This window comes from Carassius auratus, chromosome 42, assembly GCF_003368295.1.
Source record: "Carassius auratus strain Wakin chromosome 42, ASM336829v1, whole genome shotgun sequence".
NCBI classification, from domain to species: domain Eukaryota; kingdom Metazoa; phylum Chordata; class Actinopteri; order Cypriniformes; family Cyprinidae; genus Carassius; species Carassius auratus.
Window position 1 is genome coordinate 4,427,396 of NC_039284.1, and position 25,822 is coordinate 4,453,217.

Here is a 25,822-nt window from a genome sequence, read left to right on the forward strand (position 1 = left end):
AAATTATTCTTCTGCATAATCTGACTTTGCTGCAACCTGGAATTAAACTACTGGTTTTGTCTGGTCAGAGGAGAACTAGACCCCCAACTGAGCCTGGTTTATCCCAAGGTTTTTTTCTCCATTCTGTCACCGATGGAGTTTTGGTTCCCTGCCGCTTAGTTGGGGTCACTTCATCTACAGCGATATCATTGACTTGATTGCAAATAAATGCACAGACACTATTTAACTGAACAGAGATGACATCACTGAATTCAATGATGAACTGCCTTAACTATCATTTTGCATTATTGAGACACTGTTTTCCAAATGAATGTTGTTCAGTGCTTTGACGCTAGGGATGGGCATTTTGGGAAATTTCTCACTTCGATCATCGATAGGTTTCAAAAACGATTAATCTATTAATTGGGGGTGGGGCTTATGCGGGGGGGCAGGGCATGGCCTTAATGTATATAATGGGGAAAAAAATCTGAAGATTGTTATGAAAATGAAAAATAAATTAAAATTAAAATCTGACATGAAAATCTGTCTATGAAAACATGAACACATGATTAGGACAGGTTAGATTATGATTATGATGAAGCAATGTTATTAATAAAGGAGCAAGAAATATCTGCATGAGGTGAAGAGTACACCAATAAACGGAAGCTTATTCTATGACACATCCTATGATAAATCAGATAACTGAGATACAGACGTAACATTACAACTTGTATCAGCACAATAGAATGCTAAGTTATGCGTTAGACAGCGAGAGAGAGAGAGAGAGAGAGAGAGAGAGAGACTTTTTGACTTTAACAATCACTTTAAGACAAAAGTTAAAAAAAAAATTACAAAAGCCCTTCCTTTTCCTTCTTCTATTCTAAAACATTTATACAGACAATAAAGCTTCACAAATTCACAATAAGGCTTCACAAAAAAAATAAAAAATAAAATAAAAAAAATAATGAAAAAATTAAATTTCCGTCATAATCAACATCACAAATACATTGGTTCACACCCCATTTATATTTAAACGTTTCAATGTCATTAACCAATTTGTAATAAGTGTACTCAATTTTTTATCGTGACCTTATTAACCCACTTAAGACAGACTCAACATCACAAGACTCATTACCATTCATTTTTTCTTTTCGTGACACCCATATAGCCATTTTAGCTTGTCCACATAAAAAGTTCATTAAGACATGGGCCTCTTTTTTACTCTTCTTATACTTCGGACCATATATGAAAACCATAGGTGAGAAAACTTCTCCCAAGTTTGACACCACCCTTCTATTATTGGAACCAACTGTTGTAATCTAGTACAGTCTAAAAATAAATGAAAAACAGTTTCTGGTATCCCACAGAAAGGACATCCCTCCCTCACCTGTGGATCAAGACGTGCTCTGTGTCTGTTTGTAGCTATTATACCATGCACTAACCTCCACTGAAGATCTCCAGTTCGTTTTTCAATAGGAGGTTTGTACAAGGTCCTCCAGCTGCCCTTGGGGGAAGCACCTACTCCAAACACTTCTTGCCATTTAGACTCTTTTAACCTCATAAGAGCCTGAAAATGCAGTGTCTTGACACACAATGTGTACAATGATTTTTTATCAGTTTTACTGAAAAGTCCCAACTGAGGTGTCTTAAAAGTTAATAGTCCACCCTCAGTTTCTTCCCAGCTTCCAGTCTCAGCTGCAATGTTTACTTCTGGGAAATCACATATATTCAGTTCTCCATTATACGTTTCTAAGGAGAGTCTGTAACTCTGAGGCAAAAACTCAACTATCCGAGTCAAAATTCTCTTTGCCACTCTAATAGATGTTATGTCCATTTTTTCAGCAAAAATCTCAGCTGATATCCATTCACCTTCAGGTATTAAGTGTCCAATTTTAGTAATTTTTGCTGCCCACAGACTTTTCCTGAGTGATAGGTCTCTAAAAATGTCCAGATTCAATGCAGAGTTAAAAAGCAAAGGTTCTTCTTTCTGCCACAAACTTTGTGCATTGCTTGACTCCCGAGAAAACTTAAAAAGTGTCCATGCTTTTAGGAGTGATCTGTAAAACGATGTTAATCTCGCAAGATCCAACATATTTATGTCCATCAGGAACAAATGGCGATCTAGTTCCATGTTCCCTGCTTTCCTCAATAGGGTGCACGCTATCCCAGCCCAGCTCACATCCTTCCCATAGAGGAGTCTCTGGGCCACTTGAAGCCTGAAAGTCTTTAGTCTGGATCTGATGTCCACTAGGCCTTGTCCTCCTTCCTGTCTGGGCAGAGACAACACCGGAGCCTTCAGCCAATGCTGTCCCGACCAGAAAAAATCCACCAGACATTTCTGAATTTGTCTCACAAGTTCTTCTGGAGGTTCAAGGATCACCATTCTGTGCCAAAGGGAAGAGGCTACAAGGTTGTTACATATCAGCACCCTTCCCCTGTAGGACAGCTGGGGCAGCAACCATTTCCAATGAGACAACCGCGCACATACTTTCTCCAACAGGCCCTCCCAATTTTGCTTTCTATATTCAATTGTCCCCCAAAATTTTCCAAATATTTAAAACCTTTTTAAAAGTTAATCTGTAACCCTGTTAAATCTTTCCTTAATTTACATAACAGCGGTTCTATAATTATACTATAAAGTTGGCCCGAAAGGGGACAGCCCTGTCTAATTCCCCTCTGTACTTTCACAAGGGTGCTTATTCACAAGGGTGATTTTCACAAGGGTGATTTTTATCATACATGTGGCTTCAGTGTACAATAACCGTATCATTGAAATAAAATTATCACCAAAACCAAAGGCCTTTAAAGCATCAAAGAGAAAAACGTGATCCACCCGATCAAAAGCTTTCTCTTGGTCTAATGATAAAAATCCCATTTCAATCTTGTTATCAAAAGCATAGTCATACACGTCTCTCACTAAATGTAGATTATCTACAATAGATCTATATTTTATGCAGTAAGATTGATCTTCATTTATGCAGTACATTACTTACTCTTGTAGCCAAACATTTGGAAATGATTTTATAATCCGAACACAAAACTGCCACAGGCCTCCAGTTCTTTAAGAGTGTCAGATCTCCCTTCTTGGGGAGTAGTGTGAGCACTGCACGCTGAAAGCTCTTCGGAAGAATTCTTTCAGTGACACTTTTTTGCAGAACTTCAAAGTAATCTTAACCAATAACATGCCAGAAAGCCTTATAAAAATCAGCAGACAGTCCATCTATCCCGGGTGCACGTCCTACAGAGAGTCCCATAACAGCAGCCATGACTTCATACGTGAGTTCGGTCTCTAAAAAAACTTTATGCTTCGGGGTTAAAACCGGAAGGTCAGAAAGCAGTTATTTCCTACATTGTTCTTCTGATTCCTCAGAGGTGTATAAACTTGAATAGAAAGCCACAGCAATTTTTCGCATCTCTGTTTGATCAGAAATATCTTGACCATTACAGTCTTTTAAACAGTACATCAATTTTTCTTGCCCTTTTTTACGCTCTAGATTTAAAAAAAAAGAAGTAGGAGCGTCCATATCTCTTATTGTAACAAAACGACTCCTTAAAAGACCACCCTTCACTCTTTCATTTAAAATTGAGCTCAACAGGTTATTCTTTTCAGTCCACATATCTTTCAGGTTTACAGAGTCATTTATAATCATACTTTGCTCAACACCAATAATTTATTTTTCAAGAAATTTCAAAGACTTCTTTATACAACATGAAGAATATGAGAAATATTGTGGTAGCACTTTATTTTACAGTCCTGTTCCTCATGTACATACTATGTACTTATTATAGTAATTACAATAACTATGTAATAACTACGTACTAACCCTGAACCTACCCCTAAACCTAACCCTATCCCATGTAGTTACCTTGTATTACCAGAACTTTCTCAAATAAATACACTTTAGGTACACTATAAGTTCATGTTAATACACGTACTGTAAAATAAAGTGCAACCAATATTGTTGACAAAAATTCCTTATTTGTACCTTCCCGATTTCCCACCATTGAATGCAATTTTCATAACAATTCTTCTCATTCTTCCAAGACTCCCAAAATGACTTAAAATTGTCCAAAAAAGTACACTCAATAGTGACAAATTTATGATCAGACATTGAAGTGGGAAAAATAGTTGCATTTGTAACTCTATTCCTCATGTTACGTGACGTATAAAGTCAATCCAACCGTGCAGCAGAAACCGTCTCATTTTTAATCACATTGGCTTAGCACAATGCACTCCTTAAATGAGGTTCCTCACCATTCCTGTCCTTTGTAAAATCCAATGTACAATTGAAATTTGATTTAAGATAATGAGATCTCCTTCATGTTGTTGTCTTAAAAAAAACTCTAATTTATTGAACAATTGTATTCTCTCTGCACCTATATTTGGAGCATAAATATTCACAAAAAGAAAAATTAGATTACTAATTTCTGCCCTAACAATCAGCAATCTCCCTGGAACAACTTCATTTCTTGACAAGATTTTTACTTTAACCATAGGAGGAAAAAGTACTGCCACTCCAGCACTCAAATTGGATCCATGACTCAAAACTTTCTCTCCTTCCCACCATAGGCCCCATTCAGCCTCATTACTTTGATCACTGTGAGTCTCCTGTAACAAGACCACACCTATATCTTTCAAACGCATAATCTCTGAAAGTAACCTATTCTTTCTCCCATCTCTCATCCCATTAACATTCAGAGATCCCACCCGCAAGACATCCATGAGAAAGAGAGAGAGAAAAAAGGAAAAAATACAGAGAAAAATAGATTTAGCAGTTCTCATTATTATTGCGTTTTGCCTTCCCCCTTGTTATAAGTTCCTTCCCTGTTTGTTTTCCTTGTCTAATAACAGTTATGTGCTTTTTTAACCGAAACCTCTTTTGCTGTGAAAGTTCTTCAACGCTATATGTTTTCCTCGCCCATACAACAGAGGCAATAAACTTTTCAAGATCTGGGAAAAAAATCACTGACTTCTACACCTGTTTTTCCTTTTGTTTCATCTAAAAAAGAATTTTATCTGTTCAAGAGTATACATATCTTTTTCAGCCACTTTTGCCATATCAGATATATCGGACCACTGCTCTTCATTTCTCAAACTAGCATCAGTACATTGTGACATTTCATCTAACTCATCAGTCATATTTTCTTCAGCAACACCTACTGGTATTTCTTTGACATTGTACAATTCTTCATCACCTCCCTGACCTTCACTGTCATCATTTACATCAGTTATATTCTCAGCAACGCAAACCAGCTTCTCCATACCACCAGTATTTAAATGAACATCACTCACCTCTTCTGAGGCTTCTTTCACCTGTGTCTCCGTTCTCTGTTCTGTGCATAGACAGTAAAAGAAATGGACACAGCGACCCCATTGGAACTCAATTGAGACAAATGAAGCCCAGTTTTAGCGTTTTTTAGCACTTCCGTTTCTGCCGCGCAGACTCAAACGAAGCTTGACGACGTCAGCAACCTGTCTGACAGATGTAAATCTTCTAAGTGGCTGTGCGTGAAAACTGCCATCGTTAATCTTGCAGAGACGGCGAGCTTGAGCGGGGAGTTCTTTGGCGTGAATGAGCAGGAGTAAGTATTCTGATTAATTATTTTGTATAGTATTTTAAAATGTAACGCCTGTACGCCATATTAAGTTAATTGCCTGCGAGCTTCTCCACCTGTCTGTACGGTAATGCGACAGAGAGCCGAGTGGTTATGACGCAATCGTTAGCCTATTTTTTACAAAAACTGTTTATACGGGGCCATAATGTAACATAAAAGGTAATGGAGCCCTTTATACATTGTCGTGTATCTTTAGAAATAAATAATGGACAAACGGAGTCTTTAAATGCCTCAGATGTAAAGTTATTCGCTGTCAAAGTGACGGCAAAATGAATGGGAGTCAATGGGAATGCTAACGCAAGTGAAGTTCTGCTAAAAGATGGCAGCCCCCACCCGACTTCAACTTCCGGTCGAGTTCCTTGCCCCTTGGTTCTGTGTCCTGCTGACATTGTTCCGCATTATTAACATCTCCACGCGATGTAGATGACCTCTGATCGTCTTTATGTGGGCATGTAAAACGTTTGTGCCCCAGAACACCGCAGTCAAAGCACTTTAGATTTTCAGTGCTTGCATAAACCATGTACGAGTTCTCTCCTTGATTAACTCGGAAGGAAACTTTTAAAGTACGCTCCAGTGAAGTCAGAAACATTAAAACTTGGCGGCGAAAAGGCGTGACGTGCTTAAGCGCGATGTTTTTACAGCCTAAAGGAATCATTCTCACTGGACTTGCTATTTTTCCGAATCTCAACAACTCTTTCGTTATGACATCATTACTAATAAAAGGTGGGACATTCGAAATCGTTATTTTTGTTGCTGGAGCGGATAGTGGGTTAATCGGGACAAACATTTCCTTTACCCATATTCCGCTCACAGTCAGCTGATTTATTAGCGTTTCAGATCTAAAAAAAACCACAACCGCTTTGTTCATGCGTGAAGCTGAAACTATATTTTCAAAACCTACTTTTTCCCCAACAACTACAAGTAGTTCCTCTATTGTCACACCGGCCTCTGGTACACACCTGCACCCATTTCGGAGTGATAGATTAGGTGACGTTTGCACAGGAATTGACGCCATCCCGGCGTCTACAATTCCACGGGCACACGATGAAAAACTTTTTAAGTAAAAAGTAAAGAGGGGAAAGGCAAAAAAAACAAAAAAGAAAAGAAAGAAAAGAAAGACGAAAAGAAAAGAAACATATAAGCTTAAGATAAATTAAGGCTTTTCACCAACACTCTCAGAGCCCCAATCAGTCTCCACTCCGACACCCCCAACAGTCACACCGAAAGTGAGAGAGAGAGAGAGAGAGAGCGCGAGCTCCCTCTGATGCGTTTTAATGACAGCGCGATAAAAGATGGGCAAGGACAGATTTTACTATAGATTCCTATAAAGCTCTCATTATAAATGTATAGCAGATTTGTGCTATATTTTCATCTAGGTTATTAAGTGTAATAGTTGTAATTAAGTTTTATTTTTAAGTTAAGTTTTATTTTCCATAAACCACCTGCGCGTTTTCGAAGAAGAATTGTATTATGCCCACAAATATGACGAAAAAAAAGCTCGGCTGCATTATTATAACATCAATAATAAAATAATAACAATAATAATAGAAAAATAAAACATTTAAGAGCAATATCATTATCGGGCATTGCTTATATGAGCATGAAACTAATCGCTGATATGCAGCGATTTCAGCATAATTGTTCATGTTAATTAATCAGACACTATGTCTTGCAACTTTTATCTGAAAAAAATTCGCCGATGCAGATGTGAACTTGTAAGTGTAACTCGGATTTACATTATTATTTAACAGCATGGAAATCACTGATTATTGCTTAATAATTGAATACGATTTAAAATATAGATAAAAACTATGACAAACAAATAATTTTGATTTCGTCATCTCTACGAATATGTTAATGTAATTAGGCTACAAATATATCTAGTGCATTTTTATTTTATAAAGACCATTTCATTATTTGACTTAAAAATTAACACAGAAAGATACTTTTACTTTTTTTTAGCTTCTTTATTCAACTGCATTTTTTTTTAAACAAAACATTGTCTTCCAGTATAACTTTAGCAGCATATTTTGATCCAGCGGTGAAACGTAGTTTTTAAAAGATAAAGAAAAAAGTTCACCAAGTTTAACCAAACAACTATTATAAGGTATAAAACAGACCAAATAGACTAGATATTTTAACTATGGCTAAAACTTAAAACTAAAATAATAATTATAAAAAAAAAAAAAAGGATATTATATTTACCACAACCGGTGAAACATTCAAATGTCTATTCAAAAAGATAAGTCGGTCTACGTGCTGAGATGAGAGCCGAGTGCGCAGCCTGTTCACATTTAGAGGAATAAATTCGCTCCGCTGGAACAGATGTTGCAGGAACAATGTAAAGGTTATGTAATCGTTTACATGATCGATCATCGCTGTCGCGGTCGAGTACTCGAGTACTCGATGACTGTAGCACATCCCTATTTGACACAATGTATTTTTTTGTTTAAAGCACTATATATAAATAAAGGTGATTTGAGTAGTGCTTTAAAAGTGTCTTCAATTTATTTGGGTGCTCCAGATATGGGGTTTCTCTTTCCATTTATTTTCAAGACTAATTTCTAGTGTTTAAATTTAAGTATTTGATCCTGGGTTATGATGCTTTATTATGGTTACTTGGGCTTATTCTTGACCTACTTGTGCTTGTGTTTAAGGTTTTTTACCTGCTTTTGGCCATGACAACTTTCAAATAAAAGAAAGAAAATAAATAATTCCTGGTCACTGAGTAAAATCCAGTCCAAACCTTAAGAAGCAAGCATACCCTTTCAAGTGGGGGAAACTGCAGGGTTGAACTTCACTAGACTGAGGGCACTTGATATAAAGGTTAACAGTTAATCAATTAATTGATCATTAATTTAAATGACATTGATCATGGAAATGATTGAAAATATATATCCCTAATTCTTACTATCATCAATTAAAGTTTGGATGCATGTCTCTAATTCTAAAATCCTCTCTGTCAGCCTAACTAATTACTTACATTTATCACATGTGAATCCCTCATCACCAACAGAGAGAGAGATAAAATATAAATGTGGCAAGCAGTGCAAATAACAATAGCAGGAGAAGCCATTACTCACTGTGATTGATGAATGATTCTTACAAAAGTTGTTTGAAAAAACAAGTGATTTGAAAAATGTATGGATACTAATTGCTGTTATAGGTTTAAACAATTCTAATAAGTAAATGTACAGAACTTCTATACACCCTTTGGGAGATTGAAAATATGGTGAAAAAGGTGAAAACTATTTTCTTAAAAACAAAAATACTTGTCAATCCTAAACAATGTGAACATTGTCAGAGTAGTACAGCAGAATCAACCTTTACATACAAACTGATTTCCTCACCTCTGCAATCATACGATTAGTGTCTCCTAAGAATAGCAAATCCAAAGCTTCCTCTTCATTGGTTGACTGTTGCAATGACAGGTTCTTGAGGTGAATGTTCTGGTCTGGATCTTCCATGATTGTCACCTTCCTTAGTCAATGACAAAATGTTAAGAATGTTAGCAAACAAAATATAATGTGAGGGAAGTAGACAATCATCAAATCAATGAACATCAGCTGTGTAACATCAGATTGCTGAGAAATACTGTACACATGGACATATACATCATAACTTGTGTAAGTGGACAAGAAAACTGCCTTTTTCTGTTATGCCTGCACATATCTCATATCTCCTCTTGTCTCGGTACAATCTGCTTACTGATGCTTATCACATCATTGGTTTGGGCTACAAGTTCCTCCTCACACTATCTATTACTCAGGTTGCCTGTGAGAGGATCTTCTCCACCCTGAAGTTAGTGAAGAACCGTTTGAGAACCTCCCTCAGTCAAGAGAACCTTGAAGCATTCCTTTTGATGGCAACAGAGAAGGAGATTCTTATGGAACTTGATAAAGATTACATAATTGACAAGATGTCAGAGAGCAGTCAGTACTGGTGTACTAGTAGTGCTAATTACTTTGTTTACTCTTACTGGTTTCTTATGGCATTATTGAGTAAACATTCTTATCTGTGACATACATTGTCGTAGCTTTTGTTAAGTTTATTTGTGTTTGTGTTTCTGATACTTTTGATATACTTAAGTTGGACATTGGAAATATATAAAATATAAATATTTCAACATGTGTATGTGTATCTTTATTATCCCTTCTTAAAATGTGTAAGCCAATTTTATATTTGTCTTTGGTGTGGTAGTATAGATGGTCTATTCCTAGTGAGTTTTTGAGGGTTTATTTATTTATCCATTCATATTATGTATGGTAGTCTACCTGTTACATCAACTAACAGGGTTAGCCTATAAGTTAAGCAGGCTGGTGGACACATAAATTTGGTGGTGATGACTGCAATAATAGAGGTGACCTGGGGTGGAGTCAAATTCCCGGCCTGATTTACTGTCCCAGTCCGCCAGTGTGTGTGTATATATATATATATATATATATATATATTAGAGGTGGGCATAGATTATTTTTTATTTTATTTAGATTAATCTAGATTTATCTAGACTAAAATGGATCATTCGAATTCTGCCGACGGCATTCAGAATATGTGTGTTACCCAAATAAAATTGACAAACAGTAAGTCTTTGAGAAGGGGTTTATCAAGCTAGATGGTGCATTGGAAATGTACATCTGTTTCCAAAATGCATCACAAACTGCTTGAAAATGCTGTAAATTAATTCCACATTGCACAAGGTGCAAACAACCGTATGCCTGTTTCACACATACTCCGTCTGCAGTGCAGCCATGCACCCATGTTACGCACCCATGTTAATGGATTCCAGTTGCGTTCCAGGAGCGTTGCGTCTGCAGCAGTGCAGCGATCTTTTACGTACAGAAAACTAAAAACTAAATAATTAAATGAAAAAACGCACTGGATAGTCTTCAATGTAAAAATGAAATAAACAATCAAACCTACTTGACACCTACAACATTTCTCACATTATTACAGTTTTGCTATATATTAAAAAAATATATATCTGGTTTCTGAATAATTTTTGGTTTGAATGTAAAAAATACAAAGTAGTCAAGAGCAGTGAGTGACTTTCTTTCTTTTATTTTCTTGGATTAACATTACAGCAGCCAGTCGCTAAATTAGGCGCGGTCACTTTAAGAGGCGATGAACGCATCCAATATAATACACATCCCATTTTTTTCCTCAACTTTTTACTTTCACTTAAGAAATAACTGACAGTTTTTTCGAGCATAATTTCCAAGGTGGATATTTTGACATATTTCGTATGTATTTGTCAGCACTAGAGCAAAAATAAGCAAATTCAATGTTCAAGTGTTTTGATTAAAACACTTGAAAACGCTTATTTTTAGCGTCTCGAGATGCCTTTCTCTGCGTGAGCCCTGAACACCAGAACACCGCGAGTATTGAATTGTGCTCTTTCGCATCTTTTTGTTTGTTCAAACTGCGATTTGTATTTGGACTTTGAGGAGAACTTCGCAGAAGAGAGCTTGGTTCAGTGTAGCTGCCCGTTATACGTGCCTCTCTCTCGCGCGCGCACCTCATACGGCACGCACTACTCTGTTCAGCTTTTCCGTGTCTTGTGTTTGGATGCTTTAATGTTTAAATCGACAAGCGGTAATGCTTAATAACACGTGAAAAAGATTAGCTTTCGTGACGATGCACGGCAGTGGCCCGTCAACTGTCCTAAGCATCTTTTTAGGCTCGCCTCAGCCAGTCGGTTATATAAATGTCAAGGTGAAAGTCATCATAGCTTGCTTAGTATTGACCCAGCTCCCAACCCAGCACACTGTATTTTTAGGACTATAAGTCGCACCTGAGTATAACAAGATCTTAGTCCATGCTGTGTCCTGTTAATGCATGAACTTCATTATTTGAAGTGCACTTGCCATCCAATAATCGTAAAAAGCTTTGTACTTTGTTACTTTTTAATTTACAAAGTATCAGCTTTAAAATTATTCCAAATTCATAACAAAATTCAAACAATAAATACAGTTTTGGTGCTCTTTAAGGGGCCGTTCACATATAGCGCCTAAAAACGCGTGGAAAGCGCTAGGCCATAAGCTGCTCTCTCCATGAAGACACATAAATTTCAGCAAAGGATAAATGGATTTGCAGCACTAAAAATCGCTTGCAGTAGCTCTGTTACTAAATTTATTTAAAAATGGCTATCCATATACAGCTATGATCAGCTGTTCCTTCATCTTGGCTGAGCTTTCAACGTTGGTACTGGAAAGGATGAAGCTGATTGATTGTTTCTTGTCACATGACCTGCGGTGCGCTTGCAGGATTCTGAAAAGTTGAGATGTTTTTAACTCGATGCGGTGCGGGCGCGCCTGGAAAAAAACAAACGTGTCGCTTCCATTATGAGCACGCATACAGCGCCTACATTTGAAATAACGAACTTGAGCGCACAAAAGACCCGACATGTGAACGGCCCCTAATGCGGTATGCGCGATCACGAGTAGTGCCTCAGTTCAAGCAGCACGTGAACCTATCACACCTTGCTCTTTACTACTAGAGTACATAATGAACATGAATTAACATCAAAAGGTAGGCTATTTTAAAAGAGATTCTACAGTACAACACTTTCAAACTGCGGAAAACGTGTAAAGCTTGTAAACATTGCAACGTAATATTAACCTCAGTAACCTTTCGGTCTCCATAAGCTCATCAGTCAGCTAGAAAAATAAGTAAAAAGAGGAGCATTTTGCTATATTTATGAGCTATTGAATTTTTATATTTTTACTTAACCTGTTGTCTAAATGATTCAACTCCTCCTATAAAATTTAATTTTACAAATTAAGAAAAACAGACTGAAAGTGTGAAAGACTTAAAAGGTTCTTCACAGAACAATTTTGGTTCCACAAAGAACCATTCAGTCATAGGCTCTTTGAAGAACAATCTCTTTCTGACCTTTTCATAATCTGTTATTGTCTTCAAATGTTAAAGGTTCTTTATGAAACCATTTAGACAGGAAAAAAAGGTTCTTCTATGGTATCATGAAGCACCTTTATTTTTAAGAGAGTATGACAACATTTACAGGATGCATTGAGGAGGACCCCAAACTATACTCAGGGGCCAAGTGATGCTTATGGTCCATGATATTGGGACAGATTTTGTGTAATAAACAACGCATGACTGTATATTTTGTTGGAAAAGACATTTAGCTCCCACTTTAAGTGAAACTTCATTCCCAGGTCATCTGCAAGATGGATAAAAATGCTGATGAAGTCAAGAAAAGATGAGACATAAAAACGTCAGTATGATTAAAAAGTTTAAATGTAAAATAAATAATTTAAATAAAACACATAAAACATGTTTATTCTGTGGCACCTAAAAAAATCATTTGGCACCTATACATATATATATATATATATGGGTGAGAGATATAGCCTCAAGAATATTTGTGATAATTATGATGATAAAAAAAAAGCTGGCAGGTGCACCTTGCCTATAATTGAAGCTAAGAGTGTGCGCTCGAATATACTGTAGAACCGCTCTCATGATACTTTGATGTCATACTTTGATGTCACTGATCAGTCTGCGTCACAGTCAGTCTTGTTTGTTGACTTCAGCTCAGCATTTAACACCTTCATTCCATCAAAGCTGACCACAAAACTTTGAGGCCTGGACATTAACACCTCCCTCTGCAACTGGATTATGGACTTTCTGACCAACAGACCTCAGCATGTTAGGTCAGGCCACACCTGCTCCACCACCATCACACTCAACAGCGGCGTATCACAGGGCTGTGTGCTGAGCCCATTTCTTTACTCCCTTTACACCCACGACTCCAAGCCTGTGCATGGATCCAACTCCATCATTAAGTTTGCAGATGACACCACGGTAATTGGCCTCATCAGTGACAATGATGAAACTGCCTACAGGGAAGAGGTACAGCACCTGGCCACATGGTACGCTGACAAAAACCTGCTCCTTAACAGCAGCAAGACAAAGGAGCTCATTGTAACGGTGTCTGGTCTGTGTTTCCCTGGGTGCCCACTAGTGGTCTCACTTCCCCATAGGCACCCCACTGCAGGCACTACATTTCCCACAAGCCTTGTCCCTTCATCACGGTTAATTGCACACCTATTAATTGCACTCAGCTGTCTCCACTTTGATCGTCATCACCTGTACATATATACCGGTCTGTTTTCATTCTGTTTCATGGAGTCCTTGTTTTCCGTCCCCCAAGTTTCATGTGTTCTCTTGTGTTTTTCGTATCTCTTGTTCTTGTTTTTTGGACTGATGTTTATGGTTATGACCTCTTGCCTGTTTCTGGACTGATATTGGATTACCCATTAAACACACTGCTTTTGGATCTCTCGTACCTGTGATTAATCATTATAGAAGGACTCTATCATGTCGAGATCCAGCGGTGTGGGATTTTGTGTCCGTTCCCCAGCCAGCATGGAGGAGCAGGGAGGGAGATTCCAAAGATTAACCACCCTCCATCAAAAGAGAAGTGAGGTGGGTGGTTTAGCGCAAGTGTTCTGGACTATGGCGGTAGGCATGGGGTACAATGATGAGGCACTGAAAGACCTTTTTAACACCTGGCTAGACAACCCTATGCCTGAGCGGGAGATAGATGGGCTGGAGATCTTTGATTTTTGGGGGTTCGTAATGAACCTGCAACATCGGTCTCAGTGGGATATCCCAGCAACACCTGTCTCTCCAGGTGGGATGGCCGACTCTAGACCGGTGTCTCCAGACACTGCGCATGATGGCCGCCATCCCAGCATCTCTGCACAAGATGGCAGCCACAGGTGAACCTCCAGAGTCGAGTCAGGTTGACCCTCCAGAGTCGAGTCAGGTTCCCGTTGACCCTCCAGAGCCGAGTCAGAATCCCGTTGACCCTCCAGAGCCAAGTCAGGTTCCCGTTGACCCTCCAGAGTCGAGTCAGGTTCCCGTTGACGCTCCAGAGTCGAGTCAGGTTCCCGTTGACCCTCCAGAGTTGAGTCAAATCACCATTAACACTTCAGAGTCGAGTCAAGTCACCATTAACACTCCAGAATCAGGTCAAGTCACCATTAACACTCATGAGTTAAGCACTACCACAGATAGACCCCAGGAGTCAAGTCAAGTCACCAGTGTCGATCATGGGCAAAGTCAAGTCACCAGTGTTCTTAATGAGCAAAGTCAAGTCACCGATGGTCTTCATGATCAAGGGCAAGTCACCGTTGATCTTCATGAGCAAAGTCAAGTCACCAATCATCTTCATGAGCAAAGTCAAGTCACCGTCGATCTTCCTGAATCCAGTCAAAACACCACGGAACTACCAGAGTCTCTCCACGTCTCTGCTAAACTACCAGAGTCTCTGCACGTCTCGGCTGAACTACCAGAGTCTCTGCATGTCTCAGCTGAACTACTAGAGCCTGTCCACGTCTCTGCTGAACTACCAGAGCCTCTCCACGTCTCTGCTAAACTACCAGAGCCTCTCCACGTCTCTGCTGAACTACCAGAGCTTCTCCATGTCTCTACTGAACTACCAGAGCCTCTCCATGGCTCTGAAGAACTTCGAGAGCCTCGTCACATCTCAGCCGAACTCCCTGGGTGCTCGACTTATCCTGTCATGGCCACAGAGGCCATCCAGGAACTCAGCGTCTGCCCTGCCATGGCCATGGAGACCATCTACCATCTCCGCAGGGCCACGGAGGCCATCATTAAACTGTTCATGTGCTCTATTTCAGGTTTACCTAACGAGACTTGCTCTCCTGTGCCATCGATCCCACTGTGGTGGTCTTTGGCGATACCCTGGTGGGCCCGTCTCGACCACATGGCTGTGGTGGTCTTCTGCACCGCCCTGGTGGGCTTCTGTCTCGACCGCAAGGCTATGGTGTTTTTCTGCGCCGCCCTGGTGGGCTCCTGTCTCGATCGCACGGCTGTGGTGGTCTTCTGCGCCGCCCTGGTGGGCTTCTGTCTCGACCGCACAGCTCCAGTTCCACATTGCTCCACCCTGGATTCCTGCCCTGTCTTTTCGGCCCTGGGCCCCTGAACTTTCTGTTCCCTCCTGGCCTTGTGTTTTGTTGTTGCTGTTTTGTTTTCTCTCTGTTTCCCTCTATGGACCTGGACCTCCATCCCTCCCCCTCATCATCCACCAGTCCACCTCCCTCCTGGTCTCTGTGTTCCTTGGTTTGTTATTATGTTCAGGTGGAGCATCTGGTAGCTGCTCCGTAGAGGAAGGGGTAAATGTCACAGTGTCTGCTCTGTGTTTCCCTGGGTGTCCACTAGTGGTCTCACTTTCCCATAGGCACCCCACTGCAGGCACTACATTTCCAACAAGCCTTGTCCCTTCATCATGGTTAATTGCACACCTGTTAATTGCACTCAGCTGTCTTCACTTTCATCGTCATCACCTGTCCATATGTACTGGTTTCCATTCTGTTTCATGGAGTCCTTTTTTTCCGTCCCCCAAGTTTCTCGTGTTCCCCTGCAGAGATTTCTGGGGTTCGCCAATTTTTACCGGCGTTTCATTCGCAATTTCAGCCAACTAGCCACGCCTCTGACCGCTTTGACCTCCCCTAGATTGACGTTCAGGTGGTCAGATGCAGCCGAGGCTGCGTTTACCAAACTGAAGAGCTGCTTTGTTTCGGCTCCCATTCTCGTCACCCCTGATCGCTCACGTCAATTCATAGTGGAGGTCGACGCGTCAGAGGTGGGGGTAGGAGCAGTGTTGTCCCAGCGCGCATCCTCAGACGAAAAGGTTCATCCTTGCGCGTATTATTCTCACCGTTTATCCCCTGCGGAGGTTAATTATGACATTGGTAATCGAGAGTTGTTGGCAGTCAAACTTGCACTGGAAGAATGGCGTCACTGGCTTGAAGGGTCGGGTGTACCCTTCATTGTATGGACGGACCATAAGAATCTCGAATACATTAGAACCGCCAAAAGACTTAACTCCAGGCAGGCTCGGTGGGCATTATTTTTCGGTCGTTTCGATTTTACACTTTCTTACCGGCCGGGTTCCAAAAACATCAAACCCGATGCTTTATCCCGTCTTTTTGAGCGTTCCGATCGTATTGCTACTCCCGAGCCCATTTTACCGGGGACCATCATTATCTCCGCGCTCAGATGGGAGGTCGAATCGAAGGTTTTGACTGCCTTAGAAGGGGTAACGCCCCCGGCTCGTTGCCCACCGAACCGATTGTTTGTGCCGGAGGGGTTACGGTCAGACGTTCTCCAGTGGGGTCATTGTTCCAGTGTTGCTTGTCACCCAGGGGTTAGTAGAACTAGGTTTCTAGTCATGCAACGATTTTGGTGGCCTGGTATGGCTCGTGACGTCCACGACTTCGTCTTGGCTTGTTCGGTTTGCGCTATTGGGAAGACTTCCAATCGACCTCCAGAGGGGTTACTCTTACCGCTGTCTGTCCCTTCGAGACCCTGGTCCCACATCTCGCTAGATTTCATTACCGCCCTCCCGCCCTCTAAGGGCAATACGGTGATTTTAACCGTAGTGGACCGGTTCTCGAAGACGACTCATTTCATTCCCTTGCCCAAATTGCCATCAGCCAAGGAAACAGCGGTAGCTGTCATTGACCACGTCTTCCGTATACATGGCCTTCCGACAGACGTGGTTTCTGACAGGGGTCCCCAATTTGTGTCCAGATTTTGGCGAGAATTCTGTAAATTGTTAGGAGCGACTGTTAGTCTTTCGTCCGGGTTCCATCCCCAGAGCAATGGTCAAACCGAGCGAGCCAATCAGGATGTCGAAAGGGTTTTGCAATGTTTGGCTTCCAATAATCCTTCGTCCTGGTGTCAGCAACTCTCAATTGTGGAGTACGCACACAATTCTTTGCCAGTGTCATCTACGGGCATGTCTCCATTTAAGTGTAGTTTAGGGTACCAACCACCTAATTTTGTCAGTACGGAATCCGAGGTTTCGGTCCCCTCCGCACACGCACTAGTCCAGAGGTGTCACCGCACCTGGACCACGTCTCCCGTGTTAGTGTTCTGGATTGTGTTCGTGTTGTCGTCTTCGTGTGAGTGTTCCGGTCACTTCCTGGTTTCATCCATTGACCGTCCACACCGTCACCACCGACTTCACCATCCAGCACTTCTCACGCCACTGTAGACCTTCCGTCACCATTGTCCACATCCTGGACTGTGCCTTCATCCTTCAGTTTCGCTGTATTTTCTACCATCAATAAACAACCATTCTAATTACCTGCAATTGCTTCCTCCTCTCTTACGAGCCGTCACAGAAATGAATAGATAATTTCTACATTGAAATAAAAATGTAAAGACTGCACAACTATTATAAATTGCGAATATAAATTATTGGGAATCATGAAAAAAATTCTAATAAAATAAAAATATGTATCTATTATATGTTTCATGTATCTATTATAACATTTATGTAGTTTTGTTTGCTTGGCTGTTTCATTATAAAAGTCGTTAGGTGTCATTTTAAATTATTTGACGTCATTACATTGCCGTCTTGCCACCAGCCAATCGCTGCACTGCTGATCATGGTTTTGAGTATCGATACATATCCCCTTTTAAGACAACACATGAATGCGCAATTATGTCAGATAACTCAATCCAGCGATACTAATCATACACAGCAGGTGTGTTCGAAGAACCCAATTAGCCGGATCAGGATTAGCACGATGATATCATCTTGGATGTGTCATTTGATCTCAGATGTAATAAGCAACGTACGAAGAACAGGCCCCAGGAGTGCCGGCTCCACTGGAAATAACTTTCCAAACAGTTCAGAGATTGGTGCCTTTTTTGCTGGAGGATCATCACTGCTGGATGCCACATCTAACTGCTTCTCTGTGACCAAATTTAACGTCATAGTTCAGACGCGGGCCGGGCCTACTGACTGTTTTATACTTCTCCTTACTTTTATATTTTAGACATCCATTAATAAGTGATGAAACAAATTTGCCGTGCTGGTGGAAACAACGCGAGACCGCGCTACTGCGTGAAGAGCGACTCGACAGTGTTTAGTGTCCCGCAGCAGCAGCGCAGCTGAACAGTTCTGCGTTCCAATACAAGCAATAGGCTCAAGCTTGCCGCAAAGCACCGGCAAAAGTAATTACCATAAATGTGACTGGTAAATAGTATGGAGATATTTCAATTATTTACTAATAAACTAGCGTTTTCTGAGTCTGTGTCGCAAGGATGAAGTTGCCTGTCTCGCGATTTCCTCATTAGATGCGTCGAGAAGATCTTCACAGATTATGATTATAATGAGAGTTTTTGTTTTAGATTTGTTTTATTTCGTTAAGTAGTCATTTACAGCTTTCTATAGATATATTTATTATTTCTGTGAGGCATGTTTTCACTGAGTGTCGGTTCATTTTTGTATGAGTTATGAATGATATCCATCATTCTCAACAACGGAAAACTGCTGCATTATCTAGTGCCATGAAAACACCTATTGCCTATGTGTCTGAGTTAGTGTCCCTGTTTTTGAGGCTTCTCACGTGTGCCGCTAATATTAATGTTGGGGTGATGTCTCCGGAGATGCGCTTTCATGTTAGACGTGTTTCCTGTCATACAAGTAAGTTTTGAGAAACAGTTAAGACAGATTGTGTGTGCTTTGTCTACGACACAAATTCCATTCTTGTACTCCACTGGAAAACCAAAATGTTACCAAACAAGACACTTAAATGTGTCCGTGGGATCTGCAATCTCATGGCGGAGCAGCCATCCTGCGTATGCAGTAGTAACCGAGTGTGACGCTCACTCCCAAGTCACGTGACATGACGTGCACTTGGAAAACAGTAACTTTGGAATATAATATTTAGAACAGCGTTTAAAAAGCTCTTTAGTCATTACCAATACAATTTAATAAAATGTATGGAAATAAAATTGATTAAACTAATAGATTTGTTAGTAAGAGATAAGTGACATTAACCTCAACAATGGGCAGCAGGAGGCGTGAGAGTACCGCGGTATGCCATGAGAGTTCCGCGATTCGTATCGTGGGTGGTGCATCGCGATCTTTCGGTTCGGTTGGTGATATCATTACACCCTAGTGTTACAAATATAATTTTGGTGTCTTTGGAAAGAAGACACTTTGGGCTTTACTTTTTATCAACCAGATTTTATAATGCTCAAAAATATTAAAAGTTATAGACACTAAAATGCCTTGATTTTTTTTTTTTTTTTTTATATTTTTTTATTTGATATAAAAATACATGAAATCAGTCCTGGAGCAATCTAGAACAGCAATGGTTTGAAAGTCACATGTCTCATGCATTTCTATTTCAAATCTGAATAAGACATAATGAAAAATTACACATAAAAAAAATATTTTTAAGAGACTTTGTCTACACGCCCCACCCCCCCAACATTAAAAAATATTTACCAACTGTATTGAAGGCTTCTACAAATTATTTAGTCATTAAACATACCAATGCATATTTTTTTTTTCAATAATAAAGCACTAGACAGAAACTAAGACATAATATAAGTGATTTATTTGAGCACTAGAAAAATTCAATAAGAATAATTGTAGTAAGAAAAATAAGAATAATAATAAAATAAAAAAAAAATGTGTGCCAATTACAGAAAATCCAGAGATTGCTAGAAATTCAGCATTTACAATGAATTACAATGCAAATAGGTGCGATGTGCCGATGGCCACTTATACAGATGGATACAATACAATACAAATGCACCATAAAGTAAATAATTTACTTCTCTATTCATATAGACGTGTTCGCTTTGATAGCCGTGATCATACAGTAATAGCGAGCTGATGTGCGCTGATTTGTACTCAGACAGATGGTAATCATGCAGATACATTCACATTCAACATAAAACACACTCTCACACACAAAACTATTGAAAAATAAAACAAAGAAAAAGGTGATCGCTAGAAGTTATGCCTCCATCAGCTGACAAGTGCCAGAATTCAAATATACTATCTTTCATTCACTTTTTTTTGGTGGATCGTCTCATTCTGTTTGTGATACTATACGCTGCAAAACCATGCCGTTTTTTTACTACCAAGAAGCAGTTTCTTAGCGTGAGTTATTCCATAACGGACACAAGCAGTCCTGTCGCTGAATAACTGAAACGAAAAGAAAGGAATTATGATCCATATTACAACATAATTGCTTTGTTGGACCGAACGTGCTCCATGAGATGTCATTCGGTGGAACCTTGCCTTTCTAAATAAACCGGGATTTACAGCTGTGGATGTGTTTATTAATCGTTATTACGACTAATCTGGTATGTACTGCATTTCCATTATTCATGTTTTTATGTGTACTGCTTACACAAATGTAGCAAATACAGTCTTAATAAGCTTTCCATTGAAAAACAGCGACCTGTCGTCGATGCTTGAGGCTTAGATCTTTATAATGATATATAGTTTGTCGAGATTAAATTTGTCCTGTTTCATTTAATCTACTTGTAAACACTTACACGTGCGAGTTGAGGGGCATTGAGGACGCGGGCGTCGGGGTGCAGGCTAACAGGTTAAAGGCACTTCATCATTGAATTCAGTGATGTCATCATCTCAGTGCAGTTTAAATAGTATCTGTGTACTCCTTTGCAATCAAGTCAACGATATCACGTATAATTGATCCCAACTAAGCAAGCCAGAGGCGACAGCGGCAAGGAACAAAAACTCCATCGGTGACAGAATGGAGAAAAGCCCTTGGGAGAAACCAGATTCAATTAGGAGTCACTTTGGCCACCCGTGCTGCCAGCTTGGCTTTCAGTCAGAAAGCCAACTAAAGTCTGCGTGCAGTCATCACTAAGAGTAAGGTGTAGTCTGGCGGTTAGGATGTTCTGTTCGATTCCTGCTTAAGAAGTGATTAAAAAAAAAAAAAAATTGTGGGGAGGTATTAGATTTGTGTTATATTTTGAGACAAGGCCACCACCGTTACAATTTGGTGGCTACGGTGACCTCGAAATAAGAGAGAAACAGACAAAAATTAGATGCAATTTTTCTAATGATGTAGCAAGTACATTGGGTGTTATTGGAAGTGTTCCCGGTTCTGGTTTAACAAATTAATGCAGCCTAAAAGTCCTTTAACGGATTTGGATATTAGAAGCATATTAGTGTGTTATGTGTAAGCCAGGGTAAAGAGATGGCTCTAAAAAAATTTTTTTCAGTCGCTGGGCGAAAGAGAAAACGTAAGTGCTCTAGCAGGAAAGTTCTCGCTGCATCCGCTGTGAGACCAAATGTTTGCTGCACAAGAAGAGAAAATGGAAAGAGAAAAATGAGTGGTTGACCGTGAGATTTTCTCACACTGCGTCCACTGTGAGACCAAATCTCGCTGGAGGAAAGAGAAAATGTAAGTTCGCTACCGGGAAAGTTCTCGCTGCATCCGCTTTGAGACCAAATGCTCGCTGGACTAAAGAGAAACGTAAGTGCTCTACCGGGAAAGTTCTTGCTGTGTCAGCTGTAAGACTAAATGCTTTTTTTTTATCAATAAGAGTTTGGTGGGCTTTCTTAATGTGGAATCGGTTGATAATGGTATAGATATGGAAAGCATCTGGGGATCTTCTCCCAAGGGCTTGGATCTGCTGTTGGGAGAGACCTTTTTGGGCTGCTGAAATTGCTGCCCCGATACTGAATGAGTGACTTGAAAAATTCTCTACTGGAATGCCTGACTGTTGGAGAACATATTTGAGGTGTCTCTGGAACCAAAAACGTGTCACAGTTTGAATAGGGGTTCCAGAGGAGATTTAGCCTGAGAGTTATTGCAATTATGCTAGAATTGACTGGTATGGTTGGATTGTCGATGAGATGTTAAAAAAGTAGATGAAATTACCTTTTTTGGTTTGGTCGGTTTTACTGTTTGATCAAATATGGAATTGTTTCACCATCTAGTACTGATAAGTCTGAGATGGTGGGGTGGATTTTTGGGTTGAATTTGAAAGTGATGTCGAGTTCCGAGCATCTAAGAAAATCAAAAAAGGCTAAGATAAAGATGGCATTGAGTGTGTGAGCAGTACTGATGGGCTGCTAGCCTGTGCGGAGGGCGTAAATACATTTGGTGAGAATGTCTAGCGTTATGGGTTGCCTAGCATCGGGACGGGTGGGCTGGGATCTTTGGATCCCTCTGATCAGGAGGGAGGTTTGTGAATTGTTTATCTTAGAGGAAGGACCGCCATACATCAATTAACGGAAAAACTGGATGCCACCCAAGTAACCTTTGATGGACCCAACTTGAAGACCCTAAATGCTATTAGATAGAAAATAAAAGAGGTGACTGAAAGAAAAGAAAAATCAGGGAAAGGCATGTTAGAAGAGACATGGAATGTTTTAAAACTCCAACATAGGATTGGAGGGTCCTGGGAGAAACTGCTTGGAAGATAGTGCCGAACGATGCGTCAAGCAGGGGTTTTAACGGGTGGGTTAGGGGAATATTAGTTCTGAATAGCGAGGTACTGGAGTTGATTATTGATCCGCCTCTGGAGCCAGCGTCCTGAATTTCTGAAACAGAAAACGAGACAGGGAGTCAGCGATTTGGTTTTCTGACCCAGAGATGTGTTTAAAAATTATGATGAATTGGTCGCAAGGTGAAATCCAGGTGAGATGCCTTAAGAGTGGCATTAGAGCAGGAGAATGGGAACAGCCTTTGATGCAATGCACTGTTGCGTCGTTGTCACAATGCACTAAAATGCCACTAGCGGCCCATTCTTTCCCCCACAGAAAATCTACTACTACGAGAGGGTTAAGCTCGAATAGAGCTGAGGATTGAGATAAGTCCTGGAGCTGCGGTGGCCATGGAGCCGCCAACCAATGACCTTGAAAAAATAACCCGAAACCGATTGAGGGGGCGGCGTCTGTGTACAGTTTGATATCGGTCGGGGATGAAACGAGGTTGTTGTAGAAAAATGACAGGCCATTCCACTGGTTTAAAAATGTTAACTATAGCCTGAGTTTGTCACAACTAGGGGTGCTCCGATCACGATCGGCCGATCGTTATGCGCATCTCGTCAGTAAAGCCGGTTATCTAATCAGCGGTTAATTCCATCAGGTGCGTGATTTCACATAAAGCAGCTGTTACTACACAGAGCCATTGTTAATAGAGAAGATGCGCAAATCCACTTCATTTTCAGCATTTTTTGGCGCATCTTCTCAGTTAACAACGGCGCTGTGTAGTAACAGCTGCTCTATGTGAAATCACGCACCTGATGGAATTAACCGCTGATTAGAGAACCGGCTTTACTGACGAGATGCACATTAACGATTGGCCGATTGTGATCGGAGCACCCCTAGTCACAACATGCTTGAGTTATGGAAGTGAGGTCCTCTAGCGAGTGGACAGAGGACACGAGTGATATGAAGATATGAAGATATGAAGGGCGGGCCTGTGGAATGATGCCCATATCGAAGTTTAAATGTCCGAGCAGGGATAAGAGTTCGTGTTTTGAACAATTAGATTTTTCAAGGAGAGTAGAAGAGATGAGAATTATTCGGTCAATTTTCTCTTTGGGCAGGGATGCTTGAAATTTGTCTGAATCCAAATTAATTCCTAGGAACTCAATGGATGTTGCAGGGCTCATGGTTTTTTCCTCTGCAATAGAAATTCCTTGCACAGAAAAAAACTTTTTGGACTGTGAGGATGTGCGCGGCTGGGATGGCATTGGAAGGTGAGATTATAAAAAAATCGTCTAGCAGGTGAATGAGGTCATGATGGCGTAGTTGTTTGCCAAAATCCAGCAGATTAGTTTGTTTACAACTTCAGGTTCTATGAGGGCGGATTGAAGATTATTACATTTGATGTTTTTTTTTGATGGGTTTCAGGTGCGACGTCCGGCGTAGGAGGGATGGTCGTGGGACCGGCGGAATGCAAAGGTGCATCCCTGGTGATGTTTACTTCCTCAGTACTTTCTCCTGTTTTATTGTTGGCTTCCTCTTTTCTGATAATTTGGAATGACGATAAAAAAGACACAAACACACACACACACACACACACACACACAAAAACATACAAATATATTCAAAAATCCATTCAATATCTATTATTTCCTGAATATTACTGATGAACTGATCAAAAAGTAGGCTACTGTTCACGTGTTTTACTACTATATAGTGTAGTAATATAGTAATAATTTAGTACTTTCTGCTGTTTTATTGTTGGCTTCCTCTTTTCTGATAATTTGGAATGAGGATTCAAAAAGACACACACACACACACACACACACACACAAAAACATGCAAATATGTTCAAACATCAATTCAATATCTAATATTTCCTGAATATTATGAAATTCGAGATAGCCGCCCCTGGTGACGTCATAATATGCAAATTAGATTAGTATATTTACACCCCACATAAACTTTCAATCATGCCAAACATTTTTCTAATTGACAGTAGATCTCTATCTTTAAGCCCTTTCAAGCCACAAGCTTTTGAAATCTTGATGTCAGAATACAACATTTTTTCCAAAAAACCCTGGCGCCTTAAGGGTTAATTATCTGAATGTGCTCCTCCCGAACTTTGTTAATAAAACCTCATTTATTATTATTATTATTTTATTTACCTGAATTATTATGAAATATATTAATTCTCACCTTTATAGATTATGATCTATAGTGGGCGATGGTCAAAGTAACATAATAATGTAATATGCATAAAAAACCTGCCTGTTAAAGGAACTGTATGTAAGAAATCTATTTCAATTAATCATAAAATGGCCCTGATGTGTCACTAGACATTAAGAAATCATGTTAATTTCAAATACTTATATCACTGACAACAGTAGTCCGACCAGGATATTGTCGTTTAAAAAGTGGACTTGCAGCCCTCAACTGATGTTGATGTTGTCATTTTGTGTTTTGGCCTGACGCGCCTCCCTCCACCTATCTACCAATCACAAAGTCAGTAGTGTTTCGGGATCCGTGTTGCCAGCTTTGCTGTAACCTACCCTAACTCCAGTCGGATAAAAATGTCTAATGTTACTAAATCAAAAAGACCTCGTTATAATTCAGAAATTCGTTGTGAAAAAGTCCGAAATAAAACCAGAATTTGTATTGGAGATGCTTTTGAAAGATGGAGACGGCTGAAAATGGAGAAGAATTTGAACACAGACGCCAACGTTGCTAATTTTCACCTGGACAGGTAAGATTAATCTATGCTTGGCTAACTTGTACTTGATGTCAATGGACATTTCATATATTCATGACATTCGAACAAAGTTATGCATGTTTGTGCAAAGTAACATAACGTTAGCTCACATGGACGTATGCTAACATTAGCAATGCATTACAGGAGCCTGTTTCCCTGTCATTATGCTGAGACGCTGAGGAAAACAACATTACCACGCC

The 25,822-nt window shown here is 40.1% G+C and overlaps 1 protein-coding gene across 2 annotated transcripts in view; it reads right to left on the reverse strand.

Moving 5' to 3' along the window:
- Nucleotides 1-25,822, reverse strand: part of kif6 (kinesin family member 6) — a 304,965-nt gene that overhangs the window by 261,930 nt on the left and 17,213 nt on the right. For both annotated transcript variants that reach the window (XM_026229369.1, XM_026229368.1), the window contains exon 6: nt 8,946-9,075. In XM_026229369.1, the coding sequence (XP_026085154.1) occupies nt 8,946-9,075 (130 nt within the window). The remainder of the gene's footprint in view (nt 1-8,945; nt 9,076-25,822) is intronic.